At 37.6% G+C, this 23,071-nt stretch overlaps 1 protein-coding gene across 42 annotated transcripts in view; it reads left to right on the top strand.

Annotated features, from left to right (window-relative positions):
* CaMKII (Calcium/calmodulin-dependent protein kinase II) overlaps window positions 1–23,071 on the top strand; it is a 93,992-nt gene that overhangs the window by 32,242 nt on the left and 38,679 nt on the right. For all 42 annotated transcript variants that reach the window (XM_034318254.2, XM_034318255.2, XM_034318260.2 and 39 more), the window contains exons 4-9: window positions 13,307–13,361; window positions 13,800–13,938; window positions 14,702–14,804; window positions 16,714–16,892; window positions 18,184–18,306; window positions 18,444–18,527. In XM_034318254.2, the coding sequence (XP_034174145.2) occupies window positions 13,307–13,361; window positions 13,800–13,938; window positions 14,702–14,804; window positions 16,714–16,892; window positions 18,184–18,306; window positions 18,444–18,527 (683 nt within the window). The remainder of the gene's footprint in view (window positions 1–13,306; window positions 13,362–13,799; window positions 13,939–14,701; window positions 14,805–16,713; window positions 16,893–18,183; window positions 18,307–18,443; window positions 18,528–23,071) is intronic.

Raw genomic sequence — 23,071 nt, forward strand, 5'->3', positions numbered from 1 at the left:
ATTATTTTGTTCATACCGGATATAAGAAATATGTACCAGAAAAAAAATACAAGACTTTTCCCGGAGATGAAGCGCGAAAACAAGGGCTCACAGAAGAAAATACAAGTACAGATACAAAAGATAAAGGAACTTAAGGAAGGGAAACATTGTTATAGGAACGACAACATGATCAAAAGAAAATACGATTCAAGAGAAAGTATAAAAATACGATTAAGAACGAAGCAAGAAGACAAAGAGGCAACAAGGGAGAAAATGGTACGAAAATAAGGAAACATAGTGCGAGAATTCTTGGTATACATATACAAGAATACATAGTAGGAGGAGCAACCGAGAGAAATCTTTCAAGGGGGGAACCTCATGTAAATGGTCTGTTTTTCAAGAATTTTTTTTGGAAAATGTAATGCGCAGATTGATTAAAAATTTGAAGTGTCATTTATTAACGTTATAATGTAAACAGAAATATTTTTTATAAATTTTAATTCTTAATAACGATGGTGCAATGGCGGCTTGAAAATGGCATCCTGTAAATTCGCCGTGCAGCGTACAATGCACAAAAATGATCTGGAACAAAAAAATTAAAATGGAATAGCTACTTTATGCAAAAACGCTCAGCATGACATTTTTCTTTTATTAAAATTTTCAAAATTGCAAAAATGGCAAAGTTTTGAAAAAGAAAACCCGGAGTTTCGGTTATGAAAAATTTTTAATAACAGTATTTTAAATAAAAAATAAAGAAATCGGAGCTTGTCATGCTAAGGCCAATTGTTTATATATATGCCAAGTTTCATAAAGATCGAGTAATTAGTTTTTCAGCTACGTTGCACGGCATGCGAAGTTTTGCGTTTCGAGAAAAATGCGTGAAAACTTGAGTAACAGAAAAATCGTGAAAAAATCGTAATTCATTTTAACTTGCCGAGGTTCTTTGTTAATCTGCGATTCCAGGTCTTCCTCAACAGATCTTCCTCTTCCTCAAAAAGTTGTAATTCAGCCGTTTTTTCTTCTTCACTTTCTATCTCAGCACTGTTAAAGTCAAATTTTTTAGGAGTTTTCGCCCAATACAACCGTTCACTTTATTTTGAAAATAACATACAAGAACATCTCTGATCACTTTCTAACTTTTTTTTATCACATTCCCGAGGAAATTTCCTATCGATATAAGCGAGAAAAAAAAAAAAAAAAAAAAAATAATGCTGAAAAATTTCATTTTACATGAGGTTCCCCCCCTTAAGTACCGTGCGCCTCTGACTCTTCGGACGAATCTTCCATCTTCGAAAAGACACGCGGTATATAAAAGAAATACATAAATGGGATCCAATGTTGTAGTATAATTCTTAAGGGAAAATTAGCATAGGTCGAGGCGCAGGGTACGATCGTATATTCTTGGTTTATGTCTTCGCCCTACTGGAAAGTGAACGGTTCGCCACGTATGTATGTACACGCGTGAGGACAGCGCGGAACTTGGTCGTGAAATAGAAGTACATACCTACATACAAAAGTTTCGCGACACGTCGGGCCAACCTCGTTTATGGCTACTATAAATCTGACATATGCACGCCGCGATCTCGCCATCCTTCGCCATTTTTGCATTCCGTCTGCCTCAACTTTCCCGCTGAGTAAAAGAAAAGCGAGAAAATTGAATTCGGCTTTGAAGGTCTCTGTTTTATTCTACCATGAAATAATTAATTCCTTGCGTTCTAATCAAACGTTTGTCGATTATTTCGCTGTAAAGGTCGCAAGAAAAATACGGTCAACATCGGCTTGCAAAGACTCGGTGAAAAGGTAGGTTCGAAGCGTGAAAGGTTAATCATCGCCGCCTACGTTAGTCGAATCCAAAGAGTCTGTTAATTAGATTCGACTAATTTCTAAACATCAATATCGGAAAATGTCCTGTTCAATCAATTTCTTTAATTCGAGTCCATTTATAAATGAAAAGGGATGGTTTCTGTTAGCTAGAAAATTTAAGATACGCAATGATAAAACGTTTCGTGGAAAATTCAATAATTTCACGTTCCATTCCGTTGAACGATGTCGGTGTTCGCGTTAATTCGTCCACGAAGAGAGAGGAGACAGAAAATCCGACCGGAGGAAGCTCGAGGGGATCAGAGACGAATGAAAAAAATCGCGTTACGAGGATAATCTGTAATCTGACGGTTTACTTTGGTCTCGAAGCTTTTTCCTCGGGAATTATTATAATTCGAACAACGAACCGGATGATTCGTAAAGCCAATCGTCTGGATGTAACTTGGTGTTCGACGATTCCTTGGTTTAATTAGCCGTACGGTTCGTGCCTGCGCGGATAATTAGGCTGTTCCTGATCGTTTGCGACCACCTGTGCAACCCCACGCTCTGCAAACCTTCCCTCCTCTGCGTAACTTACAGATTGGATGCGTTGCGTGTTCGTATAGTGTCCTTACATTGGATTTAATTGTCTATTTTTAGTGTTTGATATTTTGATATTTCGTAAACTTTCCTTTTCACATAACAAAAGCGTCATTTTTTTTGTGTTAGATATTATAATAATTTCCTTTTGTATAATACGAGGCACAATTAACGTTAGACCGAGTCGTTATACTAGGATACGAACGATTTCAATTAACCGAAGGTGGCTCGTTGTCTCAAAAGCAAGATTGCTCTCTGGGGAACAATCGATCGAAAGTTACTGCTCTTCCATTTGTTCGCGTGTCGAACTCTCGCATGTGCTACGATATTACCTTTAAATTAGTTCCACACTAGCAATTTTCTGTAGGATTGTTAATTAACGAGGGAATCGAACCCCCATCCCTCGGCCGGTGGGACCAACTATGGAGAGAGTTCCAAATTTAATTTAATTTTGTATTTCATATTTTCTTTTTTTTTTCTTCTAAATTTTACACTGCTCCTTTAAAAATTATTGTTAAAGTTTCTATCGCTGTGTTTAACCTTTTTAAAGAAAAAGTATTCGCATAAAAGATCCGCAGTCCATTTGGACAAATAACGAAATTTGGCGGAACTGTACGTGTGCAACGCGATTAGCCACAATGCCAACCTTGAATTAACGTGAGGAGGGTTTCGCTAGCTAGAAGACACCTGGATGCAAGCCAATCTCGTTTTCTCGTCGACGGAGGAAGAGAAAATTTTCATCCCTCCCAACGCCGAGTGCCAAGGATGGCTCGAAAACGCGACATTTTCTGCAAGATCGACGTTTAAGAAAATTTTGCAGTACGATGCACGCCACACGAGGCGGAGATAACAGGTGATCCGGGGCACTCTTCAGGATTTAAAATAGATTACTCGATCTGGCCTCGATCAAAGAAGATCTTGATAACCGATTAGTCTTTGTTTGAGAGACGAGTGAGCTTGATTCGATCACGTGAAATACCTCGCGGCGAAAACGAAGAAAGATCGATGCCCTAGTAAATTCAGCAGATGACGCTGATTCCAACTCGAGGGTGATCGAGAGGTGACAGAAAGTGTTATTAAATGAAACGTGGAATATGCAATTAGTAGTTTAATATCTCGTTTAATCCATTGGGTCATTTCAACAATCCTATATCCCATTTTTTTCTTAAATTTCCAACATTTTTATTTACTATCTTCTGTTAAGGATTTGCCATTTTTCAGTTTGGATACACTGAGGATTTCAATGATTTTCAGTGGAAAATTCTAAAACCTTTTTTCATTGCCATGACCTGTATATTCGCTACAGGTCGGTCTGGTTCGTTTGAACGCTAATAAACACCATACGTTGAGAAAAATCGTATTTTTCTCAAAACTGTACGATTGAGACAGACGTTGTTGTAAGCAAACAACATGGCTGCCGAATGCTGCGTTCGGCTGCATTTTAGCAAATATTTGACGATTTAATGGTTTTTTCATGGATAATACACCAGACCACTCTTCCTTGAACTAGCACAATATCACTGAAATTCGATTTTTCACAATTCATCACTTATGGAAGACGTAAAATGTAATCTACGATTTGAACATATCAGACGTAAGAATAGTTCAATGATTCTCCGTCAGAGGCATTTATGATGTATTTGACCACATTATCATCAGGGTTGATAGAAACACAAATCAGTCGATAAATGTAAATTCTAATTTGACACCACAAACGGCTACGCGAATACAGCCACAAGTAAGGCATCACGCTGTTAGCACATCTGTTACAATTCTAATCATCAGCACAATAAATCGGCTCGAGCCGAAATTTTGCTCCTGCCAGACATAGAAAAGAACAGTGGACTCGAAACAGAAAGAGGTCCGAGAATGAAACAATACATATATTAATGTATGCAACCATACAACTTTTTTATTCATATTTATAATCATATTTTTTTTATCAATGAAATTACAGATAAAATACTTGAAATGGTATGCCAGAAAAACGAATTAGAAACTCGATAAATGTAACTGTTGCCGATCCACTCCGCAACAGTTATGGAATAGGAGAATCGTTTCCGGAATTCGATTGTACAATAGTTTACTGACTAGAAAAAGTCAGTAGCTAAAGACGAAAGAGGGACTGAGACCCGGATTTATTGCCTTCGTTTAAATGGCCCGTGTCAATGTGACTATACTAATGCACAGAATAAAGTTTTATATTTTATACTTTTTGTTAATAAAAATTTGACTATTATGTGGGGGAGATTTTTCTGATTAAAATGAAGCTAAACACAATATAAATCGGTTAGCATTTAGTAGCATAATATTGGGTTAAACGTTGTGGCTTGCGAGTCTTTCACTCTTTGTTTATCCTTCTTGCGCTATCCTTTTCTATGTTCCGAAACATCAAAGAACGACGGATTCCAGGTGCCCAGTAAGTACATTTATCTAATTCTCAAACGGGACGCTTCCACTGTTTCGTAAATGATCAGAAACTGAAACACTTACGAGATAGGAGGTTTCGTTAACTACCCCAATTCGATAAATGTATTAGCGCTGATCTTGCGAGGATACAAGTAAATTTTTTGGAGCTGCCATTAATGTCTGTTTTGGTTCCCTAAAGGAAGCCGCCACGTCTCCGATTACCTACACTTCGCCTCACTGGTCGAAGGGGGATCCCTCCCTAGTGGTAGGGATTAAAATGTATCATTTATGAAATAAACTGATGAGAACATTTACCGAATTTTCACTGTATGTATTTCGGATATTCTATATGTAACAAAACATAGAATGCAATATAAATGTACTGTTTGTATTCATATTTATCTATCATTTACTGACGAGATTTTGATTCTTGCTGGCCATAGAAAAGGACAGCGCGAACGAAAGAGGGGTAGCATGAATGAAATAATACACATAACGTACGCGACCATAAAACTTACAGGAATGAAAACTACATGACATTAATAATTTCAAGAAGGGAATAAGAAATAAAGATATGTAATGATTTATAATGTTTATTTATATATATATATATATTTTTTTAGTATATGGGGTATAATTCCGAAAGGCCCCTCCACCCTAGGACAACCAAACTTCGGATTTATAGTAATTGAGGGACGAGAAATCGAATGAGACCATTTTCAGAACTGGCAAATAAACCGTTCTCGAGGGTTAGGTTAGGGTTAGGGTTAGGTTAGGTTTAGGTTAAGGTTAGGCGTTAGGCGCCTGGTGGGTGTAGTCGCTAATCCAACATTCCTTACGCCGACAACGGGTCAGGTGTTGGGTTTTTCTTATCCGAAAACGATAATTGGCATGCCCGTGTCTGGATAGTTTATCCATACCCGGCACCACTTGAAGGGTGGCCGGCTAGTGGGGAGTGGATTTATTTAGAGCAATTGCGCCCTTTAGCGCAAAAGCGGGTTGCAAACCCACCATGGCTCAAGTAAACAATGATGAGGTTAGGACTGGTTAGATTAGGTGGAGTAGCCTCTGAGAATCATTTCATGACGTCATTTGTGATAATTATCTCTAGTTACGACTAGTTTACAGGCTAACTATTAGGTACCTGTATCTCTGGAACGGTTTATTTTCCAGTTCTGAAAATGATCTCATTCGATTTCTCGTCCCTCAGTTACTATAAATCCGAAGTTTGGTTGTCTTGGGGGGGGGCTTTCGGAAGTTTCCCCAGTATATGTTAACAATAATAGGCCGCCCGCCACCGCTACCTCTCCTACTGCCTTTCCCTTCTCTTCTACCTGTTTGTGGCCGCCGGACCGTATAGCATTTTTTTGATTAATTTTTTCATCTGAAATATAATAATGAATTTCAATATAATTCTGTCGCACTTAGACTGGGACACCCTGCATATGCAGGTCCAATTATATTAAAATTCATTATTATATTTCAAATGAAAAAATTAATCAAAAAGAACGCTATAGGAGTAGCTGAGGAGATAGAAGCGGAAGGAGAGGCGGTAAGAGAGGTAGCGGTGGTGGGCGGCTTATTATTGTTAACATATACTAAAAATATATATGTATATATGTGTATATATATATATATATATACATATGTAGTGTTGCGCCGGGGAGTGGTGCTTGTGCTTTCCATTATGAATAATAACAACAGTGAACAAAAATAAACTGTATATGTATTTCAAATACAAAGCAATCAGAGAGCTCAAATCTATAGGTCTGTTCGCGTCGGCTTCTCGAGACCTTCTCAATATTCGAATGTTGCGCAGTTGTCTAACTAATAAGAGACCCAAAACACCCGGAGATGTGTTTCCGCTCAAAACAAGGAATAGCTTCACGTCATGATTCGTCGACAGCTTCTCGCGGAACAGTCGATATATCAAGAAAGCGACAACTTCTCGCTGTCGCAACACTGCTTCCCTCTCCAATAAGCGGTCGTCCCGACCACGACCATCTTCATTCCTGTGACCATCTTCACATAAGGCAGATCTTCGAGCTAATTCAAGCTCAAGCTGTCAGTTTTTCATGGCCGCCAACCTCTTTTCTAATACCTCTGCCTGAAAAGGAGGTAAAAACAAAAGACGATATATTTACCTAAGTGGCCCTATTTGGCAGCTAACGTCTTGACATTCGTTCTTCGTCCCAGGGAAAAACAACTTAAAAACCCTGAGCAAGACGCCGGTACAGTGTGTATTGGTCATCTTAGAATCCGTTTATATTTCCATTCCAATTCATCTCTATTTTCTTCTATCTTCGAGGAGGTCCCGACAGTTCCTCATCCTTCCTCTTGACTTTCTCGCCCTACGTACCTCTTTCTTGAGGACTTCTCGGATAAAGAGACTCCAGTACAACAGGCCCACTCCACTGGGGGATGCTCCCCAGCCATCGAGGAAATCTTTCCTCAATGTACTGGTGGTTTGGAACAACCTATGTGAACCTGGTACCCGACTTGGAAAAATTAAATTTCTCCAAATTGTATTGTATTCCCCTTCGTTTGTACCCGTTGGTACCACTTTCTTTTTCGTTTGTACATTAAGGGGTGAAAAGATATAAGGGGGGAAAAATACCGCAGCACCCCACTTTAACATTTTTTATTTTTCTCAACGCCATAAAAAAAGGAAACGTTTGTACCCGTTTGTACCACCTTCACTCTCGTTTGTACCCCAAGGGGTTGGTTTGTACCGATTTTTGAAACAAACCCTAAGGGGTAACTTCGTCATTTTTGAAGATTTTTCAAATCTTCCTGCGGGTGCTGTTTTCTAGTCGTTCGTACCCGTTTGTAGCACCTTCACTTTCGTTTGTACCACAAGGGGTTGGTTTGTACCGATTTTTGAAACTGATCCCAAGGGGTAACTTCGTCATTTTTGAAGATTTCTCAAATCTTCTTGCGGGTGCTGTTTCCTAGTCGTTTGTACCTGTTTGTACCACCTTCACTTTCGTTTGTACTCCCAAGCGGTTCGTCTGTACCGATTTTTGAAAAAAACCCCAATGGGTAACCGGGAATTTTTGTTTTATATCACTTAATAATCATTAATTATATGCACAATATCATTAAACTTATTTTGCAGATGGTGTGATAAACTTTTACGATACTTTGAATGCTAAATGTTATATTTTCTCAATAGTTCTTTCATTAATCATTCGATATGTTCCATTGTGAGTATCACTCAAGATCGTACATTAAATATATATTTGAAAATAATACTCACAATCAGATTAACAGTTGCTATCTTTTTTGTAAGGTCGACCCTTCAGGTTTTCCGTTGTTTTCTGTTACTCAGCACATAAGAGATCTCATTTATTTCGGATAGTTCTTTTCTTTTAACCAGCCACTATAGAGCTTCCGATTAACGCATAGGGGATGAAAATCTGTAGGTCGTAGATTTGAAGTTAGTAATATTAGGTAAACAATATTTATGGTCTTTATGTGATTGATATAAAAAATCTTCAAAAATGGCGAAGTTACTCCTAGGGGTTTGTTTCAAATATCGGTACAAACCAATCCCTTGGGATACAAACGAAAGTGAAGGTGGTACAAACGGGTATAAACGTTTCTTTTTTTTATGGCGTTGAGAGAAATAAAAAATGTTAAAGTGGGGTGCTACGGTATTTTTACCCTCTTATATCTTTTCACCCCTTAAGATACAAACGAAAAGGAAAGTGGTATCAACGGGTACAAACGAAGGGGAATACAATACAATTTGGAAAAATTTTGGGTCATTTTCCCTTCGTTCTTCGGGGATTGTAAAACCATACCTTATCCCCAGGAATAAAGGGAATCATTATGGAATAAATATAAATAAACATTATAAATTATTACATGTCTTTATTTCTTATTCCCTTCTTGAAATTATTAATGCCATGTAGTTTTTATTCCTATAAGTTTTATAGTCGCGTACGTTATGTGTATTACAGAGTCTCATTGAATCTGTCGTGGTGTGTGACTCTATGTATATTTCCGCCGATCGGCCCTACGTTGTTTTATTCTTGATACTCCTTCTCTTTCTCTCGTGCTGTCTTTTTCTATCTCCGACTCCGACAGAAATCAAAATCTCGGCTCGAGCCGGTTCATTTTGCTAGATGGTCAGGATTGTCACAAATGCGGCAACACCGTGACAGAACTCTAAAATGATGCGATTCGACAACTAAGTATGCCACCCTACTTTCGTTTCTTATTTTGCATAATGACGTTAGATGTTACACCGTCAAATGTCGAATTTCTCAATTATGTATTTTCACGATTGCCCGATTCTTTCCAATAGCGCTTACATCGATTCGGAGCAGGCCTCGAAGGAGTTTGTGCCCTTAACTCTTTGTCAAAACGTGGCTACCTCGGCGAGGAGGACAATAGAGAAAAAAAATCGGAGAAATTTGCTCTGGTTCATTGTCGAGGATTGCCGTGACACGGCAATTAACGTTTTTTTATTAATCGATCGAACGGAAGGAAAACTAGTTGGCTGGTATTCGTAGTAATGGAACCGTGCTGGGCCACGGTCGAACGAGTAATCTCTCGAGTGGCCTTTCATTCGTTTGCAAACGAATTTTGTTGACCGTACCTATCGCGAATCCCTTTGCAATATGTCTATGTATAATCGAGAAGTGATCGGCACAATCGAAAAGCAGCATACGCTTCCATTCATGGAATAATCAATTGCTCTGACGCTGGGATTGTTCGCGGAAAATGGCGTTCGGTTTGTCGCCTAGAAAAATAAAAGGATTGCACGATTTTTTATCAGTAATTTATTTTTCAATATAAAAAGAAACCTAAGATTTCAAAATGCTTTAATATTAATGAATTATAATTTTATTCGTTGAATCAGGGGGTAAACTTACTTCCTGGAATTTCTACGAAAATGAAATTCAAGAATTCAAACATGTTGATTAACTCAATTTAACCACGATTATCTGGAAACTCGTTCGAAGTTAAGTTGTTTGTAGGTTCTCGGAATAAAAGTTCCTTTTCGTAGAGAGCAAGGAGAAGGATCGTATGGACAATTAAAGAGCGATTCGTCGAGAGCACGGAGTGTTCGTTTGCCTCGATTTTCCACCAAGAAATTCTTTGAAATTGCTCGAGAAATTCTGATCCGCTGATCACCTCGAATTTCACTTCTGCGTCGCTACACAAAGCTTAGTCAGTTCTATTTTAATGGAACACAGAGAATGTTCAATGATTCTGATCCAAAGAGGATCTTTCAAAGAATCGTTTCTGTGACTTCTTCACAGAACATGAATTGGCAGCTAATATGAGAGGAAATTTTAGAATATCCATTAATTTTCAATTTATTTTTTTACATTGACTCGCTCTGTAGCCACCTTATATGCAATAATATATTTTATGGTGGACGCAGTGACACTACAATTATTAATTTTAAAAGAACAAAAAATTGAGGATACGTATCATCCAGTGTCCAAGGATAAAAAATTGAAGACTATCTTTCACCCCATTTTCAAAAATGGAAACTTATTATCTGGTATCAATAAGTTGCCAAGAGTAGATGAGGAAGTATGTGACAGCGTTGAATGAAAACAGTTGTAACTGATCGCGGAACGAATTAGAAGAGCGACATTCAGAGACGACAAAAGTCGCAGGGTTTGTTAAATCGCTCGAGTCGATTCCATAATTCATAAGGAGCTGAAGGTGGGTTTCTTTTATTCATCGTATGGCTCTATCCGTTCAGCTTGGACGTGACCAAATGAATTACGATATCCTCTTTCGCGGCCCGTTTTCCATCATGGCGTGCACCGGCCTTACACGTCCGTTCCAGTCAACAAGTGATACCTATCGATCCTCCTCGACTGATCGTATTTCACCCCGTTTCTGTCAGACTCGCTGTCGCCCCGATTCACGTTTCTTTTCTTTCGCTTTGCTCACTTATACGTATGTACTTTGACGACTGCCTCCTTTTATCTCCTGCTTCTTCCGCGACGTTCGAAGGTCTGCTGTTTCTCCCAGTCATTTATTTAACCCTATCGACTGGACATGCAAATTGGAACAATTTGTAATTCAACTTTGGTTGGATAGAAAGAAAACATTGAGTGATACAGGAATCCTTGTTTTCGGGAGTTGATTGTTATTTTTTTATAAGTGCAACGATTCACCCAAAAATGTAACTGCACTCCTTTTATTGAGGTGAATTAATTCATTGAAATATCTATATTTAATATAAAAATTTGCAGTTTTATTTGATAGGGCAATGCATTTCACCTAGTGACCTAGATTGCTGAGATTACTTGATAAGTAATTTATTTATTAGTTATTTCGATGCTGTCAGGAACACCTGTGTTCAATTGTGCAATCGATTTTAATGGACATACCTATATAGTATTGTATATTTATTGATCACGTTGAAAAATGCAATAAGGATAAATTAACTAGGAATAGGTATCTCAATTCTTTTATGGCTTTCAACACTTTGTACCATTAATTATTATTAGATAGAAGAGGCTGCGAATAAAATTAAATTTCAGGAAGAGGAAAAAATCGTTCGGGTTTCTGTCACGACCTCTCAGATCAACGATCGTAATTTCTTTAAGGGTTGTTCGACCCATCTAATCTCAAAGACGAAGACAAACTTTAGCTCACGATCAAGAGACCGTTCGCGACAATAACGAGCTTTTCCGTAGTAAGGTTTTTCGTGGACGTTGGATCTGTTAATTGTCTTATTCGCGAACGTCTTTCGATTTATTTATATCCTCTGTCTTTAAAAAAAGGATTTAAGAAAACTTTAGTGATGCAATCATAGTTAATGCAATCAATAATAATAATAAAAAACACTCATACAAAATTTATCAAATTAAATGGATCTAAATAGATTTCCGAAATTTGCAACAGTTTTGAGTTATATTATTTTAAAATTTTCCAAACAAATCTAAAATCAATTTGATACAAGAAGGCATTTCCTGAAGAAGGTATCCTGAAAATTTCTGTAGGCAGTTTGACTTTTTCCGTGCTTCCCGAAGATATAGGCAAATGATAAATCACAAAGGTATGAAATGTCATACATTTCCGTGAATGTCAGAGGAAAATGGGATGCTACAAGGGGGTAATCATGAAAACGCGTTGCGTCGAGGCGTGGCTTCCAGGATCGATACTTACGCCAGTTACTCGCGTTCCATCTTCTTCTTTCAGCCAAGATTAACGCCTTCTGCAATTTTCTAAATTGTTTGCAGTATATGCAACGGAGATGCAACGGAGAGTCATAAGAATATTTTTCAATTTAATCGAGATCTTTGTCAAGATTTCTTTTATTTTAAAAATCTAAACCTATTTCAAATCTTGATAGGATGAAATTCAAGTATCATACGATTCCTTATCCAATTTTATGGATAATCCCCGTTTCACCTTAAACAGACTTAACGTTTTCTTTAAAAGGCTTCAGAGGATCAAATTCAAATAAATTGCATCTAATTTCTTATCACTGATGTCGCTTATAATATCCTCTTTTTTTTCCTCGTCTGACATTTCTTTGCTGATATTCGAACGACAAACGATCCCTGGTAAAAAGAAAAAGAATTGCTCGATCCAAAACGTGATCTATCTCCATTTCTCTCTATCTCGTCGATAAAAATTCCCATAATAACGCTCGTTCTGCCCTCTGATCTTCGTCTCCCTCTTGATCCTTATTGGATCGTTGGAGGGTATCAAAGAGCGAGAAGATAGGCTCTCTATCTTTCTCCTTTTGATCGGCTTGAGGATCATTTGAAAAGGATGAGGAGCAGAGGATTTCTACCGTCTGAACGGTGTCTCGTTCTTCCGGATATCTCTTCCATTTTCATTAAATTTTGCTAGCTTCGCGAGTTTCCAGGCGACAACCCATCACGCGGCTGGAAAGTTTTTATACGCCTCGGTAGACGTCTCGGTAGATCGCGGTGATTTTTCTGTGCGATGAAAACGGAAATTTGTTTTATGTTTTCGATACTAGACAGGATTTTCAGTGGTCGACGTAGAGGAAATTATTTTCAAGAAATGAAAAATTCATGCACCGAGAATTTTTAAAAGTAGATTATTTTTCTTTTGTTTATTTAATAGTTTATTAAGGGAATCTTTTTAAATGTCAAAATGTAGATTTTTTCTTTGCATTGCTCGAAATATAAAAAAAATTTATAAAATCTCATATCAGTAGCGTTTCACGTTGGAGAAAATAACGCGAGACGCTTAGAGTGGTCGATTTTCGCGTAGACTCATTGTCAGTCCGCGCCCTCACTTGACATTAATTAAGGCCGATTCGACGAGACCGTTGGTCTGTATCGCGAGCACCGTCTCTTCGTTGACCTTAATGAATGTCGTGATCGAGCAAAATGTCGTGGATGCAAATAATACTCGACATGAAACGGTATCGTATCGAGCGTCTAATAAACAATTCGGTTAAATAATTCCTCGTACGTGAAATGTTAATTATAGAATTAAAATTTTTTCAAGAATTATACATTATTCATTTTAATGTTTCCATTTCTATTTTCTGTTACAGTGAGATTACACGATAGCATACAGGAGGAAAATTACCATTACCTTGTATTTGACTTGTAAGTACAATTAATTAAGAAAAAAAATAATTGAAATATTATTCTTGTTTCATACAACTTTATAGATTTTTCACATTGGAAACAGTATTTTAACTATCCCTCTTTTATCTTATATTCTTATCTCGGTGATTGTTAATTTGTACCATTCACCTAGCGATTACTCAAACGGTCGGTTCTCGTGAATTTTAATCAACTCCGATTTACATATTAATGAATCCAGGCGGTGGCAACTACGATATCGATATTCCGTGGCGAAAAGTATCGTTAGCCATTTAATTACCAGCTCGATCGGTTTTGCAATAGTTCGTTAGAAGGTTTCTTCCGATTCAAGATAATTTTGTATTATCATCAACTGCGATAAAAAGTTCTTTTACCACAATAATGAAATACCACAGTGGCAAGATTTGAATTGATTGATTTGTTATCTTCGATTAACAGAGTGACTGGCGGAGAATTGTTCGAGGATATCGTGGCGCGAGAATTCTACAGCGAAGCGGACGCATCACACTGTATCCAACAAATCCTGGAAAGCGTACACCACTGCCATCACAATGGTGTTGTGCACAGGGACCTGAAAGTACGTAAAGAGACAAGTTCACTGTCGAAATAGTGCCATGCTTGAAAGGTCCAGTACATCGTGAACGAAATGTTCAGTCTGCTTAATCGAACATTTTCAGATAAACGTCCGTTCTTAATGAGCACGTTGTTTAGGGCGATAGACGAAGGAAGAGTAACACGAGGGTAGGAGAAGGTAAACGGACAGGGAAAATTAGCTTCGCTTAAGGTTACATAGGAAATCCTTGTTGAAATTTTGCTGATTTTCATTTTCATTATCATCGGAAATCTGCACCTGAGAGTATTTCTCGTTCACGTTAATTAAATTATTATTAGGCAGAGGGGGATTAAAATATAGAACCAGCGAATTTGTTAGTTTGCATTTTGAACGTTAAAAAATTATTAAAACGTTTAATATATTGTGGGGTCACTGGTGACTAATATCACAAATTTCAAATTACAAGTGATATTAATATTTATTATGTGAGGCACGAAGTGAAAAAGATTCGTATTCTGAATAATTATAATTATAGCCGTGTTACACCATAATATGGTCACTGTCGTGAAATTTAAAATATCACGAGAATCAAAGAAAAGGTTAGAAAATGGGGGGGAAAAATGGTAGAACCGTGTTTGCGGGGGATGCACGCGTGTGTGTGTGTGTATATGTTATATCTCCTGTTGGTGGATCAAGCTACAGCATGGCCGCGTAAAAATGCAGGACAACGGCAACGGTTTGTGCGAAGAGTGCGCAGGAATGTCGACGAGTCTGCTTCCTGTTGCAGCCCGAAAATTTACTCCTCGCGAGTAAGGCGAAAGGCGCGGCTGTGAAATTAGCGGATTTCGGATTGGCGATCGAGGTGCAGGGCGAAGCACAAGCATGGTTCGGTAAGTCGTCTAACTCTTCCCCTTTTTATTTTCCAATTTTATTTCTGCATAATTATCGCATTATTAATACGTGTTTCGCTTCAAAAGACATATTAGAATATTTTTTGACAGATGATATATGTATTGTTGAATAAAAAAAAGAAAAAAATTAAACAGGAAGAGAAGGTAGAAAACAAACTAATTAAAAGTACATTAACACTTCTCCTCTGGTTTCATTATTTTTTTATACATATTTTAACATGTTACTAAAAAAAAAGAAAAGGAAGGAAAGCGAAGCACGTTTCCTGTATAAATTAAAAACCAGTCAGAAGAGTCTTGAAAACCGGCCCTCCGGTTATATCAGAGGGGACAAAGGGTTGCGTAACATTGTAAATGCAATTATAATCGAGTTTGAAACGATGTAAATCGTGCGAGTGTTTAAAAATACAGAAACGGAAAGAAAGGAAGTATGTAGAGAAGCTCGTTCATAGGTCCACGGAATTTACATAACGAATCGACGCTGGGGTTTATTTAAATTCGTTTGCATGTTCGCGTCAGCAGAAAGTGGGTGTTCCAGAAATAGAGAGAAAAAAAGAAAAGGATTTTTTCTCCCCCCCCACCCCCAGTTTTCGGTCCCTCCCCTCGTGTAATTCTTCGGTACATCTGCCAGTTCGCGTTTCACGTTTTCCTCCGTCGCGTCGCGTCGTTTCTAGGCTGTCGCGATTTAAATTTGACTGTCGACATTTTCATTCGTTCCAACCCCTCACCCCCTTGTCTTCTGCCACCCTACTGTCATTTAATGGCGGTTGTATAACCCGCCCCGGCGGGATATTACAGTGCATTTGTACAGGATGTTTCTAAAACAAAGTATAATATATACCAACAATAAGAAGAATAGTTTTACGCTGAAAGTTTTGAGAATAATTATCAATAATTATTACATATTGCAATAATATTTTTGAAAAAATTTAAGTTCAGATGTAGGATAACGATTGTCAATTGTAATTAATATTTCTCAATATTTTCTGGTAATTCTCAAAACTTTCAGAGTAAACTTGGTACAAGAAGAAAAAGAGTTTCATTTAAGGTATTTGAAGATATATTTATGTAACATTTTGTATAACATCTTTCTTACCTTTTAAGCCGTCATTTTAGAAACACACGGTACATACACGGTATGTCACGTTGGAACGGCCTGGTTCGACTGGCTGTTCCAGTTTGTTTTATCGCGGAAAAGCTGTAGGAAAGTTTTCCATGCTATTGGAAAAGTTTCCGCGGGCAAAGTAGATTCACTGTTCTGAGATTTTCGCTACGGTACAGGCCGCGTATTGTGTTTGCGGTCAAAGAATCATCATCCTTCCCTCCTGACGCGCACATTTACTTTTCCCAAACGAGATTTCTCCATATTGTTCCACGGATTTTCATTTCTTTTTCCCCTCGTTTTCTCTCTCTAGGTTTCTCGATCATAGAAGTCGATGTTTCACGATGTTAACCGAACGTTAGTTTCCGTTCTTGAATAGTCGATTCGTCTTCGTCTGGCAAGTTTCGAACTGTAGATCGCGAATCGCCGTAAACGATTCATCGTCGCCATTTCTCGAGCGACACATTCGAAAGTTAGATCGTCAAGAGTTCCAGGATATCGACTTGCGTAATGGTCGATCCTAGCCAACCGAATAGAACGCAGATAAGGGTGAAATTGGCCCCGATTTTCGTCGCTCCGCGCAAAATTACCCTCGATTCACGCGATACTTGCTGCAACTCAATGTTTAGAAAATTCTTGAAATGTAACTACGGAGAGATTGATATACAGTCGCTTGGAAGATTCTATGATAATCTCCTTTCATTTTTGAATATTTTGCAAAGGAGCCTTCTTTTCGTCTAAATCAAACACTGATTTTCTGAGCATAAACCGAATCGATCGGTTGGATAGGTTTCGCCGGGACGCCCGGTTACCTCAGTCCGGAAGTCCTCAAGAAAGAACCATACGGAAAACCCGTCGACATTTGGGCATGCGGTGTCATTCTTTACATCCTCCTCGTCGGTTACCCGCCTTTCTGGGACGAGGATCAGCATCGACTGTATGCGCAGATCAAGGCTGGATCGTACGACGTAAGAAGCAATCGTATTTACATACATATACGAGCCACGATTTCCGGGGAATAACTATTGACCGATGAGAAGTTGACGAGCGGGACGGTACAGGGGCGAAGGGAGCACTTCGCATGCTCCGCCCTCTCTCCATGTTTGATCCTCCCGTTCAAAGTTCGTCGCAACGCTGACTTCGTACCATCTCGCTTTCTCGCGAAGTCTCTACTTTCTTCTTTGTCAGGCAACGCGATTAAAATGTGTGTGCGTAAGGTGTGAATTATCGACGACGACCAATCGTACCCGCATTCTTTAGCCTCGTCAACATCTCATCGGTCAATAGAGTACTTGGAACTCGGTCGATTCACTTTTATTCTCTAACAAGGAGAACTATCCAAGTGTTACACTTACTTATTAATGAAACTTTGCCAGCTTGTAGAGTTCGTCGAGCTGAACACGCCTATACCCCCTTTTGGGGGCAGACGGCTAATTGTTTAAAAGATATTAACAATTACAGTTAGTTACTACTTACATTCTGAAGTATGACAAACTTACACATACAATTCGCAATCTAGAGATCCACGGTTCAAATCCTTGGTTCCCAACATTTTCTTTTTTTTTTTAATGATAATTTGTCTCTTTTTGAATAACTACTACATAAAAATTATCATCATAAAAAAAAAAAAGAAAAAAAAAACCAGCAGAAACCTAGGAGATTTGAACCGAGGACCTTTAGATTACGAGTTATGTGTTTAACCACGGAGCAGATCCCTGACTTGCAAGTTAAAGATCCTCGGTTCAAATCCTTGGTTCCCAAAAAAAATTTTTTTTTTTATAATGATAATTTTTATGTAATAGTTATTCAAAAAGAGACAAATTATCATTAAAAAAAAAAAAAAAAAAAATGTTGGAAATCAAGGATTTGAACCGTGGATCTCTAGATTGCGAGTTGTATGTGTGAGTCTGTCATACATCTCAATGTAAGTAGTAACTAACTTTAATTATTAATATCTTTTAAACAATTAGTCGTCTGCCCACAAAACGGGGTATAGGCGCGTTCAGCTCGACGAGCTCTACAAGCTGGCAAAGTTTCATTAATAAGTGAGTGTAACACTTGGGTAGTTCCCCTTGTAAGAGCGCATCTTTTCCCGATTAGTCTTGACTTTTTTTTTTTATTGCATTATTTTATTAGCGTCTTAAATAACTTTTGATGAAATGTGATAAAAAATGTAATCGTTCAGCGTGACAAGATACGACGGATTTATGTGTTTCTGGAACATTAAATAAATTTATCACCGTTGTATCTGTTGTCCAGTATCCAAGCCCGGAATGGGACACCGTCACGCCGGAAGCGAAGAACCTAATCAATCAGATGCTGACGGTGAACCCCAGCAAAAGGATCACCGCCAGCGAAGCGCTGAAGCATCCCTGGATCTGCGTAAGTAAAACCATCCTTGTCGAATTTTCATTTATCATCGTTTAAATAGGAAAAGTAAAAAAATTTCACGCTAATTAGAAGAAAATTTGTTAACTTGAATTGATATTGATCTCTTTCTTTTTTCTTATGTGTTTCAGCAACGTGAACGCGTTGCATCTGTCGTCCACAGACAAGAGACTGTGGACTGTTTGAAGAAATTCAACGCAAGGCGCAAATTAAAGGTAAGTTCGTTGCTTAACGCAGTTTAATTAATACTGCACGATAATGCTTCCCTCCCTCGGCCTCCTCGCTATAGTTTGTTGGCCAACCGGACAAATGATTAGAGGGTGGATACGGAGCTACGAGTTTCTCAATTAATAGAATTCACCGCGAGAATATGTTGGTAACGTTGTAGCTGAACTACGGGTTAACTAGTTACACGCAAGTTTCGATTCGAGACATCGAGTGTTAAGGTTCGCCGGCCCGTTAAATGAAACTACAGCGCAACGTCTGTTGGGATAAACTAGTGTTTAGCGTTTAATTATTATTAGACCTTTGCCAAAAACTGACAGTGAACACGATCGATCGGCTAACAACTTGGAATCGATTTCCCTCTGTCCCGAACAAATTCGAATGATTCATGCGGTTTCAGCGTGATCAATTTAATCGTTCTTTTATTCTGGACAAAATGATCGTTATTATATTATTTTTAACAATTTAATTTCATAACACCTGCACTTCATAGAAAAGGCTTATTTTATAAAAATTATAATACTATTCATTCTCTCAAAGTTAATCATAGTCCACCATTACTAAATTAATTTTTATTTATAATAGAATTTGCTTATAATAAAATGCTTCAGCTGTATTATCGTTTTTCTTTTTATTCATCGTAAGCATGTTTGGTAGAGGTAATGAGGTAATGTTTGATTGGGAATTCGTAGATTCCCCTACCTCGGTTCAGTTTCGCTTCGAGGCCTGTTACGATCGCAACTGTTCCAGTGTCATTCGAATTGTCGTTGGAATCGTATGTCTGCTACATGTGTTCTCGCGATTACGCTCACAAGGTGAGCCTTCGAAGTGCTTCTCTTCGATTTCAACAAACAGTTACGTGTCGTTAGATCACGTTGTTACGAATCTTTTGTACTAGTTTAATAAATATTTTATGTTTATTTATACTTGTGTAACAGGTAGTTTCAAGTAAAACAGGTTGCTACTGATAATGGTATAATTATGTGATTATAGTAGAAGTTTACAGAGTATATTCTATAGATATTGTAGAAAATTATTAGTGTCGTTAAAGTGTTCCATTCTTGATTACAGAGAAAAGTAAAAAGGAGAGAATAAACGATTTTCAGTGTTGAAAATTTTTAGTTAACATAATGGCAAAGTTTCTATAATATTTTCGAGTATTTTCAAATAGGTATCCTCTTTCTATTGGGAAAAAATGAAGAAATTACTTATAGAGTGACGAATCATTGAAAATATCAATAATTATACAGCTTATCTAATACAGCTAATCTATGCATCAATCTCTGCTTTCTATTATAAAAAAGAAAAAGGAACACTAGTTACATGTCGTTGTTACATGTAAAATATTGATATCTTTTCATCAAGCGACACGAATGCCTTGAAGCACGAACCCGTTCGTCGTTCGTTGAGAAATTATAATTTATAATCACGATTGGGAACGACACGTGTGACTCATTAGGTAAGCGCTTGTTCCTCTATTTACTTAGGTACGCGAACGTCGCGTCGGTCTGGCAATTAAATTTCTGTGCGCACGTTTCATCCCTGAATTGCACGAGAACGTTCGTTTAACCCTTTCTTTACTAAATACTAATATTTTAGATAGTTGATATCAATTTTCGATACTAATATTTCTTGAACCGATACCAAATCAATATTTCATCAAGTTATTAAGTTTTCAAGATTCCTTGATTAAATTTTTTAAAATTTTCTTACTTTGATCAGAAAGTTTGATCAGTTTTCCTGTAGATAATTAATTTATAAAGGAACCTATGTGTTAAAGGAACTCTATTATTGAAGACTCATCTAGTAGTTTTATTTGTTCTAGCACTCCCTCGAATAAAGTGATTACAACGAAACAGGGTGTATCGCTAGCTTTTTTTCGTTCCGTCGTACTATCGATGGATAACATACATACATACATAGTAGTACACAAGGTAGCGTCGAACAATCGTATTTCTTGTACGGTTGGCAGTGATTAAGTAAACCTCGATATCGACTACCATCCGTTGTAACGGTATTCGCATAAATAACGCCCATGAATACGCTTCTCTTTTTTTTCATTCGATCACCTTTGATCGATACTATCCGAACGCGGTCGAGCAACACGGACAGATTTGTGAGACTTCAATCACGCGATCGTTCCATTAAGCCGAATGTAATTACCACTCGATCCTTAATGCTGGCTATTCGGAAAGGATCTTACGGAATTGGCGCAAACGACACAAGTTTTTGTCTTATGTTTTACCTGTGGAACATTCAACTTCCGTGACCCGAAGAGGGAGAATCGTTTAATGTCGCAATTAAATTAAAATTGGGGCTCTCTCCATGGTCCGTCGTCCGAGGGTTAATCACTCTTCCTTAAAAAATAAGTAGGATATCGATTGATTTGCGATGTTTTCGTGATCACTTAGGGTGGTTAATCTCCTGTAATGGAATAATCGAATTTCATTAGAGTAATCGAGATGATGCTAATTACCATGATATTAATTACCGTGATTAGGAATATTTCGTGATCGTTCGAACGGGTTCATTTCACGGACTAACGAAATAGGTATTAACGATTAAAGTAACACCACTAATATTGTTTCTAATAACAAAATACTTCGATGAAATGGTCATTAAAAATAATTGAAACAGTAATGTTCTTTTTTTCTCAACTCTTCGGCACATCGTAAATCATGGTCAAACGTTTTTTTCAAAGCTCGATGCTCTTCAATCCTGTTAATTACTTTCGTGATCAACTAATCGTGATCGACTAATTTTCTTAATGGAACAAGAGTTAGATTTAACGGCGCATCTTACAGCCAGATGGTAGACGCGTTTGATTTTAATCAAGAAAGTTTTTACTATCAACTTTCCGTGAAACATTTCGCTGAAACAACATTCACGGTGTATGTATAAAAAATCTCGCTTAAACTCATCGCAAAGTCAGCAGAAACGTTTCAAAGCGTTAAAAAAAAAGGAACATTTCTTAATGCTATGAATAAATCACGGATCTTCTTTTGCCAACAATTAGTGTCGGTGTTTACTGAAAAACACGAGTGAAAAGTGTGCAGGAAGAAAAGTTGAAACTCAACCGAAAGTAGTGAAGATTCAACACGAATGAAATATGAAGGCGTTGAAAAGCAAATTTGCATTATGCAGGCAACAGGAAGCGACCATTCCCGAGGTATATGTATACTTACCGTTTCATCGCGTTGAATTATTAATCGGCTAAATTGCCTTGAGTTTTACTTAATATCTTAGTAGGAAAAAATATTAAAGAAAATTTTCTACTATTAATATTATAACAAAAACTCGAGGTATAAAAACGGAACGAACGAATACTTACTCATTTTTATTTAATTGTGACGCATTTTCATTGTGACAATGAAGGCGTTAATGACGATAACACTTGTAGTATTTAATATATGAAATTTAAATAGTAGAGGGGTTACGGTGTACCCCGGGACGAAAATAGAAGCTGGCCTCTAATCGAAATCGATTGTTCTGTACGGTAAACATTTGAAGTAAATATTTTCTGGATGCTACAGTGCTACGTCAAACGCGTTGTATCGATGCCCCTTTTATTAGCTGTATTTGCGTTCGTTCGTTCGTTCGTTCGTTCGTTCGTGTTTGTTGTATCGTTGCCGAGAAATTCACTGTTAAACAATCTTATTATTTATCCACGAATACTGATACTTTCCTCTGCGTATTCGAAATATCTTTACCGTAAACTAAACCTTTTTTTTTTTTTCTTCAAAAATTTTGCCACTAGAAAATTAATATTTTTATTTTACAGGGAAAAATAATATGTTAATATTTTAATTTTGTATAGAAAGTTTTCTGGAGATGTAAGGTAATAACGGTGCGGTCAGGTAGACGATGGGTAACAGGTCGGCGAATGGGTGGCGTTTAATTTAGATAAAAGACGCTCTGGACATGAATTAATGGCGAAAACGTAATCTATCGATCTGCTGTGAGAAAGGTCCGTTGCGTCGCGTCGCGTCGCGTCGGTGAATCGTGCTCCAGAGAATACTGATAAGCATAGAATTCTTCGAGCGTAAGGAATTATCGGTGGAAAATAATGGAGTGAGTGTCGTGAGCGAGTCTGAAGTCTTATCGTTCAATAAATGTAATAGAACGTACCGGATGTTGGTCGAGATGGTACAAAAGAAGCATTAAACGAATTCATGTCTATCGTACGGCGTCGTTCTTGGTCGAGAAATGGACATGATTAATTCGTGATGACGTGTTTCATCTTCTTGGTCGTATGGAAATTTCTCTCTCTATCCCTCAGCAACGAAATCGTTCAACGAAACTGAATTGAAATTGCAAATTACACGAGTTTGATGCTTTGCCCAGCTCGATCTAAAGTTTCCTTTAGTATGATGCTTGAAACTCGTTACTTTATGGAAGCTAAGTAAATGTTAATTATATTATTTATTGAAAATTAATGAAACACTTGTTAAGAAATAAAAGTTGGAAGTTATAGTACCGTGCGTCGTCGACTTTCCTGACGGATCCTTGACCATACACTGGCTCTTGTTTCAGC

The sequence above is a fragment of the Osmia lignaria genome, chromosome 6, assembly GCF_051020975.1.
Source record: "Osmia lignaria lignaria isolate PbOS001 chromosome 6, iyOsmLign1, whole genome shotgun sequence".
Lineage (NCBI taxonomy): Eukaryota > Metazoa > Arthropoda > Insecta > Hymenoptera > Megachilidae > Osmia > Osmia lignaria.